A 19,590-nucleotide genomic window follows, 5' to 3' on the forward strand; every position below is an offset into this window, starting at 1 on the left:
TATGGAAGAAGAAGGTTGTGTCTATTCAGGCAAAGCGGGAAAGATATAATCAGATGGAACTCGATTATTTGCGCCACGTGGTTTCTGAAACGAAGCGCTGTATGTTTTCGACTAGCACGGATTCGTGGAAGCTGAATACAAGTTGATCACATGAGAACAGTTTTTTATAGCGAAATGTTGAAAAATATTCCCATTGAATGTGAACATACAATGTGTGATCCAAATGGTTCTATAGTTTTATAAATGACGTTTATTGCAATGTTAAATCGTGCGCGTTATTTGTTAACGACATTGTTCCCTCCTTGTTTGCTACGCCCTACACGAGTTGCGGTCCAATTATTTCTTCTATCTATGCTGCAAACTGCAATAATATGCACGCGTGAGAGAATAATCGCATGCCAGAATAGCAAATGAGATAGATAAATAGAAAGAGAAAGAGGAGAAAAAGGATAGCACTAGACTTAAAAATGAAAGCACAAATCCTGCGAAGTAACAAACTTGTTCGGAAACGTACATAATTTCTCGGCGCATAGAAAACTGAATTATTTCAGCATAATTGTATAAATCAAATAAAAAAAAGATTTTTTATTGTTCTTCGACATTTCCTTGTTTTCGCCAATTCCCTGTTTGTTGTTACTTCTAACCGATATCGATTATTCTAATCTAAACTGTTTACACATATTCTACTATAGTAACTATATAGGAGAATGTTATTGATTTTTAGTCTGTTTAATGCTGCACAGATTTTTCTTGAAGTTATTCTTCTCTTTATGTCATTTAATAATATTATTCCTTTTATTAATTTCTTTAGGTGTTAGTATTTACTTTATTAGCACTATTAGCTCATTCTCATTTTATCTTTGCGTCTCTTCCCTGCTGATACTTTGTGATATACTTCGCAAATGAACCAAATGTCCGACCTAAAATCGCTTGGTGAATCTCCTTTTACTTCTCGCCCCGGCGCATCGCGCATATTTTTGCCGTTTGTTACTTTCCCGTATTGCGTAATTCGGTTGCATGCGAGTGGAACATGAAACAAGTTTCGAAGGACGGTATTTCAGGAATCAAAAGATCGTGATATCAATCAGTAATGCTTTTAATTTCATCTTTATTGAATAACCACACGATATCGTAAACGAATGCATAATGCAGTTCATAGTTCACAAGTTGTATGTATGTGACATTGATGCACTTGAATCGTGGACAATCGTTGATGACTTATGAACTACAAGTAGATATACTATAAGTACGGTTGAAGTACTTAGTGTATATGCTTATAGATATATTTAGTAGGTATACAGGGTGTTTCTAAATAAGTGTGAATAGAAGTTGATTCTTTGTTGAAAATTGAGGAAAGTTTTTTATATAAATGTATTTTTATACCCTCCCTGAGGAATTGGAGTTACACTCCTTTAAAGAGGAGGTAAACATTAAGTTATTATTTTTTTAAATATTAATAAATGTTTTTTTACAGTAAAAAGTTAAAATTCATTTTTCTAATGTCCATAATTTGAAAAAAAAATTTTTATTTTTATTTCCCCTTTTGAAGGCGTAACTTTTCAGGGAGGAATATAAGAGTGTTTATATGAAAAATTCTTCATTTTCGACAAAAAATTATGTGAAAGTTTTTACATTTATTTAAAAATACCCTATATATATAAAGTTATAAATCTTTAGTCTTTTCGAGCTCAACTGGATGATGTTTCCAGCCGAAAATATTCATATATATATTTAAATAATAATAATAATACAATTTCAATTAAGATCTTTCAAGAGATATACATATACATTCACTCTTGATATGCTGTAAAGTGCAGAAAGAGTAAGAAGACATGCGATGTAAATACACACATACATACACATAAGCGCGCGCACACACACACACACACACACACACACACACACACACACAGGTATATTATTTTAATATACTTATATACTTCGTTGTTCATTGTAAGAATCAATAGCAAGAGACAATGTTCCTTATCAAGTTTTTAAGTCGTAAGAAATGCAAATGTGATGCAAATATAATGTTCTTCAGCGTTTCGAATAAATACTATTTTCAAGAGAATGCATTTATACTTCATTATGAGTTATATGCTAATCAGATGTAATGATAGTATGTATATAATTAATTATTAATTAATTTCTTATCGCAGTTATCTTTTTTGCGGACTGCATAAATTATTCGTGTACTGTGTGAAGAAAGAGACTAGTAAACTCGTAAACAAATCAACTATTTTTGATATAAATATTCGCTTTACATTGTTTTATAAAATTAAAAATAATATAAAATAATAATATATAAAATATATTCCAATTTTTTCAATAAAAAATAACAGCGTTCAATGATAAACATCAGTGATAGTCATAGTCAAACCGGATAAAGTACCAAATTAGTTTTATAGACGGATAAAACCAAATTAGTTTTATCCGTCTATAACATTACTTTTATATATTAATAGTAAAAACTGTTACTGCATTTCTTAATTAAAAATATTGAAAATACATTAAAATAATTTATCAATAAAAAAATTATCATTTTTCTTTGCAGAATTATTGCCCCATTTGTACTTTACCGTTCTTTTTTCTTTGTATCGATACTTTCTTTTACATAGATATCATTCAATTCATTGGATTCTAGCAAGCAGTGAGGAAAGTCTCCTCCTATTAGGACTGACTTTCTTTGGTGTTTTAAGAAATAACGAAGTCCTTTTGCGATGCCAAAGCCAATCATAGCTATAGTCATCGTTAATAACGCCATCAGTAGAGGATGCTGTAGCAGAATATGAAAGAATTATATTGCGCATATTACAGCAATGGCAAAAAAATATAATTACACGATTACCATTTTAATAATAATTTAAAAGTATAAAGTACGAATCAATACCGTTAAAGTGGGCTTGTTTGTAAAAACATAGTCGGCAATCACAACTGTGACTCCTAATATAATACCAACGCCAGCTCCAAGCCATGGGATCTGTTGATCAGCTGTGAAACATTATTTTATTACGTTCCAATTTTCATAGTTCCAAGATAACTCTGTGCACCATGTACCTCTTCTGTCTTTAATCAATGATTTCGACGCTTTGTTCATCGCTTCTAAAATCTTAGGCTCGTTTGGTTGCAAGGTTAGAGCTTTGTTATAAGACTCAAGCGCTTCATTGTAAGAGGATAGTTTCAGTTCAACCTCGCCCTTCCTAAAGTAACCCTGAAACAGATAAACATATTGAGAAATTTATTCCTTTTTAAAATCAAGATCTACAGGAAGTATATATCCTTTTACATACTTTTGACCAGTCAGGCTTTAATCGAATGGTTATCAGAGCATCGTTCAAGGCGTCACGATATCGTTCCAACATTAAAAAAGTAAAGGATCTGTTGCTGTAGAGAGAATAATTTTTTGGATCCAGCTTAATTGCTTGTGAATAATGAATCATTGCCTTCTGATATTTTTTCTCCCTGACACATGCATTTCCTTGCTGTTTAAGGTTCTCCACCTAAAAAGAAAAATACATTATTGATTTATATGTATTTATATACAATATATATTATATATATTATATATATATATATATGTATATATATAATACATATAATCATAATATTATGTAATAACATAATTACACATATTTGTATACAAAAAAATATAAAGCCTAAGTCAAAATTATAATATTAGATACTTATATATTTTTTTATTTGGATTTTTTTACTTGCATTGTTACCTATTAGTTATCGATCAATTTATTCATTATATGTATAAATTTAAAGGGTTTTTTGAAACAAAAGATAATTTATAGCAAATGCTGTAAATAAATTTTTAAACTTTAATGGTTAATAAGATGCCTAATATTTTTGGTTTAACCTACACACATACACGCACGCACGCGCGCGCACACACACACACGTATATGTATATATACACATAGTGTTATGCATGATATATATATATATATATATATATATATATATATGTGTGTGTATATCGTATGACGCGTTTTACATTTGGAGGTTAATAAGAGGAGACTAGCGTCTCTTGTTGTATAATTGAAACGCATCGTAAAAGCGTACGATTTCTCTCGGAATTGTTATCTAGTTTATATACAATATTGATAAACATGATTGCAAAAGCTTTGATAAGGCTCACCTCTGCCTCCTGCGTACTCATGCTTTCATTCACAGTGTTCCTGATTTTCCAGTAAGACTCGAGAGATAATTCTCGTGATAAAGTGTTGACAAGTCGATTAATTATTTTCAAATTAAAGGCTTCGTCGTCGGAGTCTTTTCTCGAATGAACGTAATCGTCGTGGAGCAGATGAGCACCTGCCATGTTCACCAACCCGATGGTGGGTGCATGCGCACCGATGTAAAAATAAATGTGTGTGCGTGAATCTTACATGAATTGCGCACGCATTTCTGCGTCATAACGAAAGCACTCGGTTAACGAAAGCACATCCGATTGTATTTGGCAATATCGATTGATGTGTATCAACGCCACTGAAAATAAGCAATATTTTTCCAACGACTATGGCCAAATTTGGATTAGCTTAATCGGTGATTAAGGTCGCTCTCCTTTTAAGAGACTGTCAACACAATGTTCTATCCTTCTTGGCTTATTCAATGAATAACAAAGAGAGAATGACACGTGTTGATAACAACGCCCGTTTTTATCAATGTAAAATAACTTCAACCTTGATTTAACTTGCTCTTCATCTTTCTTCAATTCTTGGAACTAGAAAAAGATGGAGAGCAAGTCGAACTGAGATTGAAGTTAATCTATATACATTAATGGAAATGTAATGGATATGTATCTTTGTAAAAGAAAAACAGTCTAACTCAAGAGAACTGAAAGAATTATTTAAAGCAAATTATATAATATGTTGCTCCTTTCCATGCATTAAACAGTAGAAAATTAATACTTTTTGAATATCTTTTATAGTTTAATATTTTTATTTATATTAAGAAATAAAGCAAGTACTATTTAATGAGTTAATCGCTGATGAAACTAATTGTGAAATCTTATCTTTAATCTACACCTGTATTTTACATACAAGTTGTTTTTCTGATTGCGTTTATCTTTTTCCTTTTTTTAATATTAAACACAAACATTCTAGATTCCACGCCTATGGATGAGATAACCAATTCGATAAACTTGTCGACCACAATATCTGTTTTGTTAATATGAATAGAATTATTTTGTTTTATTATTTAACATGCATGGAAAGATTAGATTAATGACGACAAATAAAATTTGATATTTGGCTGTAATTCTGTCCATTGAATTACTTGTCGATTAATCAAAATGTTAATCAAAATTTGATCGAGGTAATATTTTTCTTAGTGTATATATATATATAGTGGAAAGAGGAGAAAATCCAAGCTGGAGGCGGAGAAAGTAAAGACGATTCTTTCGTTCATGATTTTAATGTTCGAAATTCTTCATTTCATACAAATTAAGTGTGGGGAGAGTTATAATACAAACTTAAGATATATACATCAATATTTCGTGAAAACTGCTCACAATAGCTATGCAACTTATGTCCGTTAAATCCCGCCAGATCATTCATATCGTTAACCGACTTATTACCTTCTTTTTTTTTGTATGATTTTTTTACTGCCATCTAAAATTTATCTCGCGTACACTATGCAACAAAACTTGGCAAGTCGTTCGAATAAATATAATAATTATTTTTTTTTTTAATTAATTTCCCGCGATTACCCGGCGCCGCGGCGCCGATCTTTTGCGTTTCGGAGTGCTCCCTCGGAATCGGAGAATCGGCATTTTGAGTCTGCCTTTCGCGTTTCTCGCGATTTTGCCTTTTTCGAAAGTTCACAAATCCAGAGAGAGGAATATCTCTTGGACGTTCGACGAGATACACGCCACGTTCGCATTGCGGACGAGGCTCTATCACGAACGAGTCGATGTGCCAGGGGTATTCCTTCGATGCCTAAATCATTCACTTATTGCAGGGTGTCCCAGAAATCGTCAATCCTTCGGATTTTACACGACAAATAATAGGAAAATTTCTAAATATCTCCTTGACGGAATCTGAACATGTTATTTCCGCGGATGACGATATTAGTATTAAAGTTAACCCTCGACCACAGCATCATTTGAATCCGAAGTGAAAATTTTTTAGACGGTTATATAATCTCTCAGACAACATCGATGTTTAAAAAACGTCATAAAGACATCATAAAGGTCTTTTCGAACATATAATAGATAATAAATTTTCTACAATAAGCCATTACTTAAGTTTTAAATCTCAAGCCGCAAGAAGTCGACCAATCATAGTCGATTATTCTTCTCATATTTTCTGTGACTAGTCAATTTCTTGCGGCTTAAGATTTAAAAGCTTAAGTAATTACTTATTGTATGTAGAATGTGTGTAAAAGATAATTTAAAAAAACATCATAAAGACATCTTCTACATGTTGCATGTCGTCTAGGATTGGCACTGTGAGGTTCTAAATTGTAGATAAAAAAACTTTGAATCTTCCTCTATCAATAGGCCATAAGGTGAAGATTTACTTGCGTTCTATTTTGTTTTCATTGCCGTAGTTGAGAGTTAAGGATGAAAAATTCGTTTCTCTCGAACAATTCGATTATTTTCTCTTTCGATGGTCGCCTCGGACACCCTGTATATCGCGTACTTCGTCGAGATGCAATTCTCGCGAGAAATGGACAGAGATTGTTGTTGGGACACTCGCGGAGGACACAGACGGCAAGGAAACAAAAGCCTCGCCATGGATTTGTGTCACGCTTACGCGGGACGGAAATCACCGGATGCGTCCTTAACATCCTCGACTCGTTCATGGGAGAGCTCGCTGCCCTAATCATTCCGCGTGTTGCTACACTGGGAAAAGTCTGGTTGCATTAATTGGAATTCCAGGGAAAAAATGGACAAATCAGAATTATGTATAATTAAATCTATTATAATTCTAATCGAGGTAACCGAGATGTCCAATCACGATGATAAGAATTCTACTTGATGCGATTAGAATTTATTCGTTCATTTTCAACCAGAAATTTTTCTCAGTGTACTTAGCAGGAACTCGATTCGAATCAGTTAATACAACTCGCTAATAATACAAAATTGAATAAATTCGGCGAGGCAGATACGTGGTTCGTTTCGGCTCTCTCGAGCCCTCGAACCCGGCACAGCCGTGGCGAATTTTCTCGCGAATCATTTTATAACAGACCTGCCCTTTGATCTACGTTACAAACAAAAGTTCCCCGCGCGGATAACAAAAGGCAACGTACACACGCACACAACAATAACGAATAGAAAGCCTTGTTCCTCTCACTCGCGCGACATCCAATTCGAAATTCAACGCAACTGGAAGATTAACAATTAACGAAGGTTTAGATTCGTTACAGAAAAAAAGGGAGTAAATTATGTACAAATTAAATTAGTGTAACAAAAAAAAAAAGAGGAAGGAAAAACACAGAGAAACGCCGGAGACGGGAAGAAAACCCGCCGATTCTCCGCGCTCGAATCCGCGCGGTCTCAATATATGTATATATACACATCTTGCGCGCAAATCCACATTATTGATACATCGGCACGCGTGATCACTGCGAAACTACCTACAGGCAGACGGACGAACGGACGGACGATCCGTCTGCCAAACACACATACATCCACGAGACACATCGCTACTTAACGCACTCAACGCATCGCAGTTCACCGTCGATTTCGTCGACTTATCGCGAATTATCGCCGTATCGTGTCGACTCGCTTTTTCTCTCCCACCCTTGTCTTACCCTTCCGTCTTGTCATTGTTATCGTCACTCATTCTTTTTTTTTTTGTCGCGTGGCTTTTTTCCCCGCGCTTTTTCTCTCATGCACAAATCTCGAGTAAACAGAAGCACGAGCATGGCCCAGATTCGGGGACGTGGAGGCTCGCGTGGAACACGACGAAAGTACGTTTATTCTGGGGAAATCGCGAAACGGATCGCATCAATGAGCGAGGAAGGACATCAATAATTCGTCGCGAGGGGTAGAAATAGTTTGAACGGACGCGATTGGTCTCAAAAACTGGCCGGAGAGTTCGCGGTGCGCTTAGACGACGATATATTTCGGAAAGTTTATGGTGGGTTCGAAAGGTGGATTGAGGCGAAAAAATAAGAGTGTGGAAATAAGGAACCTTTCGCGAGGCAATAAAATAAATATCATGAGCTGAGATCTCTCCTTCCTCTATCATGTGCCGCGTAGGGTTACCAGCTGTACTTTTTTGAGAGTACATGTACACACAGAAAAATACATACTGTACGTAAAATAATAATTACATATTTCAAATATTTCTGAAGTTCGTATACCTGCAAATCTATTACAAATTCATTACAAATATTAAATTCATTCAAAATATATTCTGAATTCTAAGCGTAATATTTCAATCATATTATTAAATTAAAACAAATTTGACTTATTATATATAAAGTCTTCTTCGTGCGATCAATTTTATATTACAATTATTCAAAAGAAAATTAATTCTTTTAAGTATGTAATAACGAATTTTTGTGAAAGTAATAAGTGTATTTGAAGAGTATTATCAAGAAAATGTTCTTTGTTAGAAAAATAAACTGTTATTTAATAGATAGAAAATAAATTCTTTAGTAATTAATTCTTTTCTTAGTAACAAAATGATATTTTTCTATATGAACTCTTTTTGAGGTAAAACTCTGGCCACTAATTAATATTTTATATTTATAAATTGTATTAATAAGAATTGTCAATAAAAATTATATTTTAGAAATTTCATTTTATAAATATACTTATATCTAATGTATAAAAAAATTATATTCCCTCTTTCCGTCCCAGATCATCTTTTTTTAGAAAGTGTATGTATACATTTATATAAATTATACATTTTATATAAATATATATATATAGATACTCTTTTCTTGTGATTCAGCTATGATAACCATACGTGTGAGCAGCTAAGAGTTAAATTTTTTGCGACCCGTTATATGTTTTACGTTTCACTGGCCATCGACATTGACTTTTTTTTTCCGAATCGCTTCCGTTTGAAACCAACAGTAAAAAATTGACAACGCGATTGAGTGAATGTTCTAGATTTGAAAAATCGACAATATCAGTCACGAAGTTTTTACTAGAAACAAAAACTTTTATAATCCCGCTCAAATAGAACTTGTAGCACAATTTTCGTTATAACATGCAAAAAGAGACAGAAAGCTTTTAGGGCGGAAAGGATTGGGAAACAAGACTGGATTTCGATCAGAACTCTTAGGATTACTACAATTAATTATTGAGAAGACAGGAACATCGTAACAAAATAGGAAAGTCGCGTCCGGAAGTTATCTCGCGAGCGCGATGATTGCACAAAATTGAAGACATAATTGAGAAGGCCGACAATAATGTCGTGTAAGGAAGGCACGAAGAAGAGGGAGATGGAGAAAAAGGTCGCGACTGGATTAACTCTCCGATTTTTATCTCCATAAATTATACCTACAATTAAAAGAAGCTAATTACATAATTAGATTGCTGTTGCGCTGAATAGCGTATGGGATGGCCACAGCCTAATCTTAAGGCCTGTTCTTTTGCCACATCCCAGGGCTGAACTTTTTGCAATGTTTATATTATTGTCTTTTCCTCTCTAAAGTGAAAAGAAAAAAAACGAACCGTACATGAAATTCAGTCCTTACAAGTATGAAAAAAAAAACAGGCTTTTAATCATGATGTAAGAATATTAGGTATAACTTTGCTCCCGCGTTGCTTGAGATCTCCACAAATGTTTGCACTTAAAATAAGATAAATATATATTTAGTCGTTGAAGGAAAAAAAAACAAAGATACTAAGAGCAAAAAGTGCAAACAACACGAACAGACCTACTGCGCGGCTGAATACAATCTGAGGCCGATTTCTGATTGGTGGTAAATTTCTAATAGCGGCTTTACGTTGGTCGCAAATTTTAGTCGTTACTCTGAACGATTAAACATTCACGGGGATTACGTTACTCCTGGTATTCCTACATCATGGTCTCAATTCAAAACCTAATCTCGTCGAGTCATAACACGCGACGAGGAGTAACGAGTGACGCGAACAAATTTTTGTCGACGAAAACTCGAAGTGCATCGGAGAGTCGATGAAAGGAAAAAAAAAAAAATAATCCACGGTTCCAAAAAACCGATCCGCGCGATTTCCCCGGGGCATAAAAAGGAGGGAGGGGCACAGCGCGTTTCGCACGAGCGAAACCCCGAAAGCGGGCCTGCAAATCTTTTTCCTTGCTAACAATATAATTCCTCTTTATTCGCATTTTCGCTTTGTATACTTTAATTAGTGAATATAATATATATATTTATATATATGTATAGGTAATAATTGCAAATACAACTATGTAATGAATATACGAGCCTTTGTCAGGGGGAGCAATGCAGTCGTCGTCAATAAAAGTCACGGGGTACATTGTATATATATCTATACATGCAAATATCGAGAGTCGCCCGGTCGTCATCGTAATGATCATCATCATCATCATCCTCATCATCATCTCTCTCTCTCTCTCTCTTTCTCTCTCTCTCTCACTCTCTCTCTCGCTCTGTTTTCTTTCTCTCTCACACTCTCGCACTCTTCATATGTATACGCGCGTGATACGCACACGCATACATGAATACGTATTGTAAGTCCATTCTTTTTTTTCTCTCGCCGCTCCATCCGCTTATGCTCTCGCATATGATCGGTACTGAAAAACGTAAGACTACCTCCTCGCGGTCCTTAAGTCACAATTGTCAGTCATCCGGAACGCAGCTTAAGTTTCCTTCCGCGCGTTTCTATTATTATTTTTTTAAGCACTTACAAAATATCCCTTCGCTCCTCAACTCGGCACGCGGCGATCGATCTCTCTTTGTTCTGCCGTCCGGCAACGATCGATCGCGCGGAAGAGGCTCCGGCTCGCTTCCGTTGATCTTCCGCGTCGAGATCGCAAGTTTGCGCATCCACCGAATTGACCTCTTCTCGAATCATTTTTTCCTCGATGACAGGTTTCCTTATTTTTTTTTTACAACTCTTGCGACTGAAGGTCATTCTAAAATATTTTGGCCTATTAAGCCGGGAAGATTTTTTTTTTTTTATCGGAGGACAAATGCGTTCATCTCGGCCGAGTATGGGCTTTAGACTTAACGAGATCGTTCACCAGCGTGCTGTGGACTACTTATTTTGATATGGATTCACAACGGGAGGGGGGAGGGGGAATGCGAGCATCCGCTACGATCGATCATCATACCATTGAGATTTACGATCGTATTTGCCCACTCGTCGCGTGTCTCTTCGTTCTTCTTCGTTCTCTCCTTCGCAATTCTTTAATCTCTAAAGTGTCTTTCAGTCAACACGCAAGTCTACGGGCCTCCATTACTTGGGCCCTCGATTTCTTCATATTTAATGCCGCGTCAACCCTTCATCCACGGGGTGCTCTATCTGGATCCATCAAAAAAAATCTATCTGCCTCTACATCTCCCCATACATAATCGAACGATAAAATATTTCACACAAGAGCAGTTCGATTAACCAGTGACTTTTTTAACTTCTTTTTTTACTCAAATCTAACCTATTTTTTAACATAATCTCCTTTGAAAAAAATCACTGACTCGTCAAACTGCTCATACACGTATAAATACATGTATATAAGACATCATAAAATTGTCCGTTTTTAATTCCTTTTAATTTCTTCAAATGGACCCCAGACAATACATTGAGACATAAGACGGCTTTAAAACGTCTTACGTGTCTCTTTTGGATACTTTGTGTTGTCTGAGAATCATATAATAGCTTTGGCGATTGTCTAACCGCAGGAATCCAAAGGACCGTAGACAAAGGGTTAACGTCTTTTTCTTCAAGAGAAAAACTTAACGCGCGTCGTCGCGCGCATCATCTTGGCGAATTATATTATTACAAAGTTTCCTAGCAAACACATCACAGTCAAAAAGCATATCGCTACATGACGAACGGAATCTCATTCCGTTACGCGGTGACTCAGTCAAGCACGGAAAAAAACAAGGAGGAAAACTATCGTCGTGAAAGCGGCGGGTTTCTGCGAATACGGTAAATATTCAGAAGCAACGAAGAGTGAGTTTCGTTGTTCGTAACGCTCCTTTACAGCTGCACCACAAGTTGTTGCGAGTTAGCTTTCGCGAAACCGCTAACTCGCTAAATTTACAGCAGAACGCAAACAAGATAGAGTGCTTTCCATTTCGTGACACAGATCGACATGCAGGTATCGTTCTGTCTTTGTCTAGTTGTGAAATACAAAGAAAGATAGAATGACGTTTGTGTCGACTTGTGTCACCAAATGAAAAGCGTCCATAGAGGTGTAGCGCGATTGTGCGACATTATTGGAATCTTCGTCTGAGATAAGAAGAGGAGGAGGAAGAAACGACGATTCCGCATCGAGAAATAGACCGAATCGCCTGTATCGGGGCGATATTGCGATGAAAGACCTGTAATTATAGCTGCACGTTTTCTCGGCGATTTTCTCGAACGAGCAAGGTCAGGTGAAAGATTTTTCCCTTATCGTCGAAATGCAGAAAGCGAGTTTCCAGTTCTCTTAACTCGATTCTCTTCTATGTGGGAGATGTTTCATTCGACGATATCTGCACAAGGATACGGTTGGATCAACGGCGGATCAAGAAAAATAGCGTACGTGATATGCCTCCCGTAAAAAAAAATGGATACTTAAAATGATATGTCACGACTCCGCGGTCGAGTCTCCCAGCGACTGAATTGCATCCGCGGGTGAATGATTTCGAGATTGAGATATGCATTGTTATGAATGATGCTGCAAATCAATTAATTGTTAATTTGCTTCTTCGATAAAATCCTGCGACATTTTTCGATCATATGTTAGGGTCTGTCTGTCTTCCTTTTAGCTTTTTGTACGGTTCATCTCTTTCCTCCTTTTCTTTTCATACAAAAAAAGCGTATTATATGTAAATAATAATTACTTGTTTTAAAAAGTTTCAAAATACAAAAGTTCATATATATTCAAATCTATAATAAATTCATCACAAGCATTAAATTTATTCAAAATATATTTTGTAAATTCTAATAAGTTTAATACTTTAATTAAGAGTATTAAATTAAAATAAATTAGATTTGCTCATTACATAAAATCGCTTCTTTAATCAATTTTATAATATTCACTATTAAAAATTTCATGAAATTTAATATACTTTTAAGTTACATAATTTGGACTTAATTCATAACATTATATCGAATTTGATGTATTTATAACTGAAAAGTATATTTGGGTACATTAAATTGGGGAAATTTAATGTATTTTTCATGAAAATTTATAAAATTTAATATACACGCTTATTACATTTAAGTAACTACTACAACTTAATTTTCAATTAAATCATTCATTATTTTTAATTTCGTTCATAACCAGCTTCATTTACATGTAAAGGAAGCATTTCTAACAGTGTTCTTTAAAAAAAAATAAATTCTTGGTTTGAGTATATAATAACAAGTTTTTCTAAAATTTGTTGTAATAAATATATTTTAAGATTATCAAGAAAATATTCCTATAAAGACAACTGTTATTTGAAAAGAAGAAACGCTAAATTGAGTAATTACTTTTTTTAACAATAGAACATTTTTCTGTGCGCACGTTAAAGAAAAAAAAAAAGAGATAAATCGTGCAAAAAGTTTAACTAAAAAAATTGGCCTTTTGTGATTGTCGCTCCTCGCAAAAATTGTAAATTTACCAAGTATTATTTCGACACCGATATTTTCGACGAGGACGAGTGCTTTTCTGAGAGTGCAATTAGCCTTTCTGTTGTGCGGCTCATGAAGAAACGCGGGGAGAATGACCCGAAAATACCTGCGAAGGAATGCGACAGAGGAAAGATCATGAAGAAATTTTGACAGCGACTCGCTGGGGAATTCAATTAAATAGAACTCAATCATCCTGGAAAGATATTTCCCCCGAGTTCACGTTACCTCCAGGAAAGTTCTATGAATGTGGAGATTACTTGCTCGAGAATTTTGCGAGATTGAGTTGGTTTCTCGATTGAGGGAAAAACAGACGGGCGAAATATACGAGAAACGGAGAGACAAAAACCGAGTCGTCTGAAACCGTACATAACTTTTAATCTCTACGAATCCTTAGATTCCGGCACTTATTACACTTATCTTCGACTCGAGTCCCGGATAATTTCGGCAATTCCATTACTGCATTGTTAAGAAGAAAACCGTTCTCGAAGCCGAAATTTGTATACAAATATTTTCTATCAGCTTTGCACATACCACTAAGAGATAATGCACGTAAAATTATGCTACTAATGTGTGTGTGTTGTGTGTATGTGTGTGTGTGTGTGTGTGTTTGTGTGTGTGTATGTATATACAGTATTCACGCTTCACTAATATTGGCACTTGGAGTTTCCGACAAATTGAGAAAATATGAGAAAGAAGTGTGAGAGAAAGAGAGAGAGAGAGAGAGAGAGAGAGAGAGAGAGAGAGAGAGAAACGAAGTTCGAGCGTCGTTTGGACCTTTGAGCATGAATATACGCGTCCGCGGAGCATCGTTCATTCGAACACGGACGGAACACGACTCGATGATATCTAGGATGATTCTGGAGGCAGTATCGAGCGTGTAACGACGACACGCGTTTAGAAATAAGGGCACTGGTCTTTCGCTCGAAGCGTCGCGCACCGACTTCCTATCTGTTGAACAAACATCGTGGACGTTATATCTTACGAAGTGAAACTTCAATCTAAATTATCAAAGAGGAATAATGCTACCAAGGTTGGCTACTCGAGGAAAGTTTCTCCTCCAACAGAATCAAATAATTTCCCTTTGCTCCCCCGTAATTAACGGGAAGGAGACTATTTCCTAGTTAAGTTTTGATTCTCTTCCGCGGAGCAAGCATATATTCTTTCGTTTTGTGCGAGACACTTCTGTATGAAATGTGTGTTTATACACTCCGTAAACTGCGAACGTATCACGCGATTTTGCTCGCTCTATCGAAACAATCGAGAGAGAATAATGCCTTTTCATTCATTTAAGTTGGTATTTATAGCTCATTCTTATTTTAAGATCGTCTTAATAGTAGCGTCTTAAGATACTAATAAGCAGAGTTGGCATAAATTCCTCATTTTAAAATTCCATAATTTCTCTCTGATTTTCAATCAAAATTTCATTAAATGATTTTTTGTTCCGATTTAGAAACCGTCAAACATTTTATTATAAGTAATTTAAGCAATGTAAATTCCTATTGATGTTGTTGATATTTCTTTCGTTTAATTGTTAAATTGGTAGCATTCCTAAACTGTGTAATGTATGCACATTACATTTCTTTAAAGCTAAGAATTTTAATTTCCCAGAAAATTTTGCAAAATTCCCTGACTTTTCTCTGATTTCCTTAGTTGTTTTCAACTTCCATGACAAAGCTTTTTTGAACATTTCCATGATATTTATCTGATTTCCAGTTTTATGGCAATTCTAATAAAGTTCTATAATTGATATGCTTATGATATCTTAAGATTGTACTAAAGACGAGGTTTTAGATAAGAATCGACTATGAATACTGGCTTTAGGAAACAGTGATCACTACTAAGTAACGTCTTTTCTCGCGAAACGATAACAGAACGATAATTAAGCAAACATTAAACGCTAAGCGCGGCATTAAGAGCACTTACTTTCATAAGAATGCATTTACTTGGGCAACACTGTGTCGTTTCGAGTTTAAGGGCGGCGACGATCGCGAAAAAAATCGGGCTGTTACGTTTAAATTAAGTCGCGTGTGTTACGCATATCGCGATTGATATTACCGTATTTCTTACTATTTGAACATCGTTTCGGTTCAGTTTCTTTGGCACTGTTTTACATTCTTTCTCGGCCGGGTTGTTAAGACGATCGATTGGTCGGTCGACGGAGGACGAGAGTGTTTAATCGAACGTGCTTGCTGAAGCTCATGTAATAACTCATAGCTAACGAAGAACACCGCCTACTGATTTACAACGTAATCGTAGCGAACATTATTTACAAGTATAGTATAATTTACAAAGGGCACTGACTGGTATAACGTGGTAACTACAGACCTGAAAAAAAAAAACGCTCAATACTCGATCGCGAGTCTTTACTGAGGCATTTTTATGCACTAATCGAACTTCTGTATGATACAGCGTTATTAGAGAGAAGCATTGAAATTTGAGCTGATAAATATGTTAGTTGTATTCCTCACAAGAATAGAGAGCATTAAAAAAAATGCAAATATCAGTATTTTATTATATTTTTTTAATCGTAATTAATACAAAGGACTTGAGCAAAAGAATAAAAATATTTATAATCACGAATATAATGATTTAACTGACTTCGTTTTTAAATAAAGCCAATAAAAATTTTAATAACATTCAAATTTACGCTCAAATGTCTGCAATATACGTACATATAAATAATTGGAAATGTTTTATCAGAGCAGTTTACTTGCTCAACGCTGTGCCATACGTTCAATTAGGGCAAAGTTTCCTCTCTTCTTCAAATATAACATTTTTCTAACATTTTGCGTAAGACTCTAACAGAAATATTATTTCTCATACATTACGCGTTCTTAAAAAGAGTTCGCGTGGTGCAATGCACATTGTAACATTACATGAGATTATTTATATCTACAATGACTTTCGCAATGCATCGTATTGCACAACTATAAGAGAAATTCTATAATATCGCTGTTTTGTAATAAAAAGTTCATTCAATAACAATGAATTTTTTAACATTTTCATTATATGTATATATATGTGTGTATATATATATATATATATATTAATCCATTATAAATAACTAGATGTTATAAAACAAAGAGAAATCGATAAACAACCCGGAATTGTCTAATATTCAAGCAGTTCTCTCGTGAATTCAACTAACAACATTAGATAATAATGTAATTATTGCATGTTTCACTGAACAATATACTATATGTATCAGAGAGAGAAAGAGAGAGAGAGAGAGAGAGAGAGAGAGAGAGAGAGAGAGAGAGAGAGAGAAAGAAACGTAACTTGTTAAACGACGAATTTTAAACTGTTCTGTTGCTGATTGTAAGTTATTTAAATTTAATAACGTCATATCCAATAATTCTAGAGTGTGTGCTCAGGAACATAATACGAGGAAAAAAAGATCACAAATGCGAATATAAAATTTCTGCGAAGAAAAAACATAATATAATTAATTCATTAAAATATTCAGCAGATCATTTTTATATCTAAAACTTTTCGCAAGAGCATTTTATACATCTGACGTGTCCCTCTTTTCTCTATATTCATGGCTCGATAGATGACTTCGAGCAAATTATTCGTAGTCGTAAAACAATGTGTGAATGAGCAATAAAAAGACTAGGATTGTGCGGAGAAAGTCGCGAGTTTATCATTTAAAACGTAACGTTAAGTCGTTCAATCGCTAAAAACTGTCAGGCGTTTCAACTAACTTTTATAGAGCATGTAAATAAAAAAAATAGTAAAACACTAAATTTCGAAAGAATACTAATGTATATTACAAAAATTTTGGAATTTTTGTTTGTTGTGATACACATCTACATGTAAAATATAACAAAAATTAATAAATTCATTAGATAATGTATTGGATATGTAATCTATTTGCACAATATTTGTGTGAACAATTTAATGATAATAGATCCTCCCAAGTATAACAGATTAGGCAAAGAAAATATTAAAAAATTTGGCACCGTGAATTTCCATGCAAAACCAATCGAAAAGATTGATTCGGAAATCCTATTCCAATGTACTCGATATCATCTTTTTCATTTGAATAATATAACAACAATAGAGCAATAATTATGAATAATATTAATAGTTACAATATAATTGTTAATAATAATAATTAAACAGAAGTATTTTTTTACATTAATTATTGTAAATACTGTACACAACATATGATATTGTTGTTTAGTAATTATTAATGATGATTGATAATTATTATAAAAACTATACGTTTCGTATTAAGTCTTCTAAAAAAATTTTTTTACAGAAAAACACTACGCTTCTTTCTTCATTCCTCATCAATAATTAAAATTTAAAATCATGGATAAACTTACATATTGTATATACCATATCTTTTTATAATCAAAACCGTTATAAAATCAAAGTGATTTGGCCTCTAAAAAATTCACTAGTTTACGTAACTTAAAAAATAGTTAAAATTATATACATTTTTACTTGCTTGAGTTGCTAATTTACGCGATCATTAAATTTCTTTTGCTTTTATTTTCTTTTCCCTTAAGGCTGTTTATCGTCTCGTTTTTTTTTCTTGTCAACCGACCATACCTATCAGATAATCAATACATTATCATAGAACATATCAGCGAAGGCAAAAAAGAACGAAGAAGTAACAAAGAATCTTAAATTCACGAAGTACTATGATCTCTCTCTCACATACAGGAAGGTAACCCGATTTTCTTTTTTTTTTTCAAGCCCTTTCTCAAGTTGCGATGAGCAACGCACGAATCGCGAGCGAGATTCGTACCAGCTCATGGATAAAGAGTATGCATGTATATGTTATAAGTGTTTTGCGAGCCAGTTTTCTTTTCTCCTTCCGGCGGACAAAAAGAAACCCGGACGTGGCACGCGGTAAGCCTTATTATCTCTTGGACCCTCTTCTCACAATCATATCATTTTTTTTTCTTTTTTTTATTTACGTACTCTTAAAGTGGACGACACTTGGACGTGCGCACGGTAAGTAACTTATTATAGAGTTTAACTACGTCTTTCCCGTTGCGCCTCTTCTCTCTTCGATTTTCTACAATGTCTTCCTCAGTCGTTACAGGACCAGCTTTAAATCTCCATACGTCCCCGCACAATTTTATGTTCGCTGATCATCAGAATGCCCTTATTTTCATTTTTCTATATTCCGAATGGGTATCTATCTCTTGAATGTACTCGATTGTCAATAGCCTTCATGCAGTATTTAGTATTGATCGAAGTTGATGCGCGAGCCTTACCGTGATGACGAGAGTCGGCGAGACCGTCGCCGTCGTGGAAATTGTCGCAATCGACGACTCTTGCAACGGAGACGTGGGGAAGATTTGCAGGAAGAGTATTTCGCGTACGATGTATATTCATCATTGCAAGATGCTTTATGACAAATATTGTACACGAGATCTTGCATCGAGCCATTTCGAGTCACTTGACTTTCCGGTGATAGAACACAGGAACCATATGGACCGTGAAAGATCAGCCTTAGAACATGCCGAGAAAATGCAGATTCTACGGCAACGTTGACAGAATCGAGGAAGAGGGGAGGAATAAGAGGCGGTCTTTTCAGTTTATGTCAGTAATGCCGATGATCGATACCCCCGATGTTGTTGCTGCCGATGTTCATGGAGTTACTAATTATACCGTTATCAATGGTATTCGGAATCGACATTCTGCCGGCGGCGTTCTCACTGTCGTACTCTAAGATCAGTCGTTTTATATGGCTCAGCTTATTGTGCAGATAGTCAAATCGTTCCTTCATCTGCTGGTATACTGGATTCTGTTTAGTCTCTTTGTACTCGCGATATATCTGTTCTTTAGTTTCCTGAAATCAGAAAAAACGCCACCATATGATCTCGTCTGCTTGC

At 34.9% G+C, this 19,590-nt stretch overlaps 2 protein-coding genes across 3 annotated transcripts in view; both read right to left on the minus strand.

Annotated features, from left to right (window-relative positions):
• Positions 1-1,091: 1,091 nt before the first annotated feature.
• On the minus strand, positions 1,092-4,478 carry LOC105148458 (uncharacterized). 2 transcript variants are annotated; one of them, XM_011060202.2, is made up of 5 exons: positions 4,148-4,478; positions 3,291-3,500; positions 3,058-3,211; positions 2,891-2,980; positions 1,092-2,776 (listed from the first exon to the last, which is right to left on the minus strand). In XM_011060202.2, exons 1-5 carry the CDS (start codon positions 4,328-4,330, stop codon positions 2,631-2,633), a joined length of 783 nt encoding a protein of 260 aa, XP_011058504.1. In that variant the 5' UTR covers positions 4,331-4,478; the 3' UTR covers positions 1,092-2,630. The 2 variants fall into 2 exon arrangements, with proteins under 2 accessions (XP_011058504.1, XP_011058503.1); XM_011060201.2 differs by having other exon boundaries at positions 2,891-2,991; positions 4,148-4,404.
• Positions 4,479-5,405: 927 nt separating this feature from the next.
• Positions 5,406-19,590, minus strand: part of Su(Tpl) (Suppressor of Triplolethal) — a 106,216-nt gene continuing 92,031 nt past the window's right edge. The window contains exon 10 of the mRNA XM_087411445.1: positions 5,406-19,547. Coding sequence (XP_087267571.1) covers positions 19,299-19,547 — 249 coding nt within the window. The 3' untranslated portion in view covers positions 5,406-19,298. The remainder of the gene's footprint in view (positions 19,548-19,590) is intronic.

The sequence above is a fragment of the Acromyrmex echinatior genome, chromosome 11 (assembly GCF_024713525.1).
Source record: "Acromyrmex echinatior isolate Ae372 chromosome 11, ASM2471352v2, whole genome shotgun sequence".
Lineage (NCBI taxonomy): Eukaryota > Metazoa > Arthropoda > Insecta > Hymenoptera > Formicidae > Acromyrmex > Acromyrmex echinatior.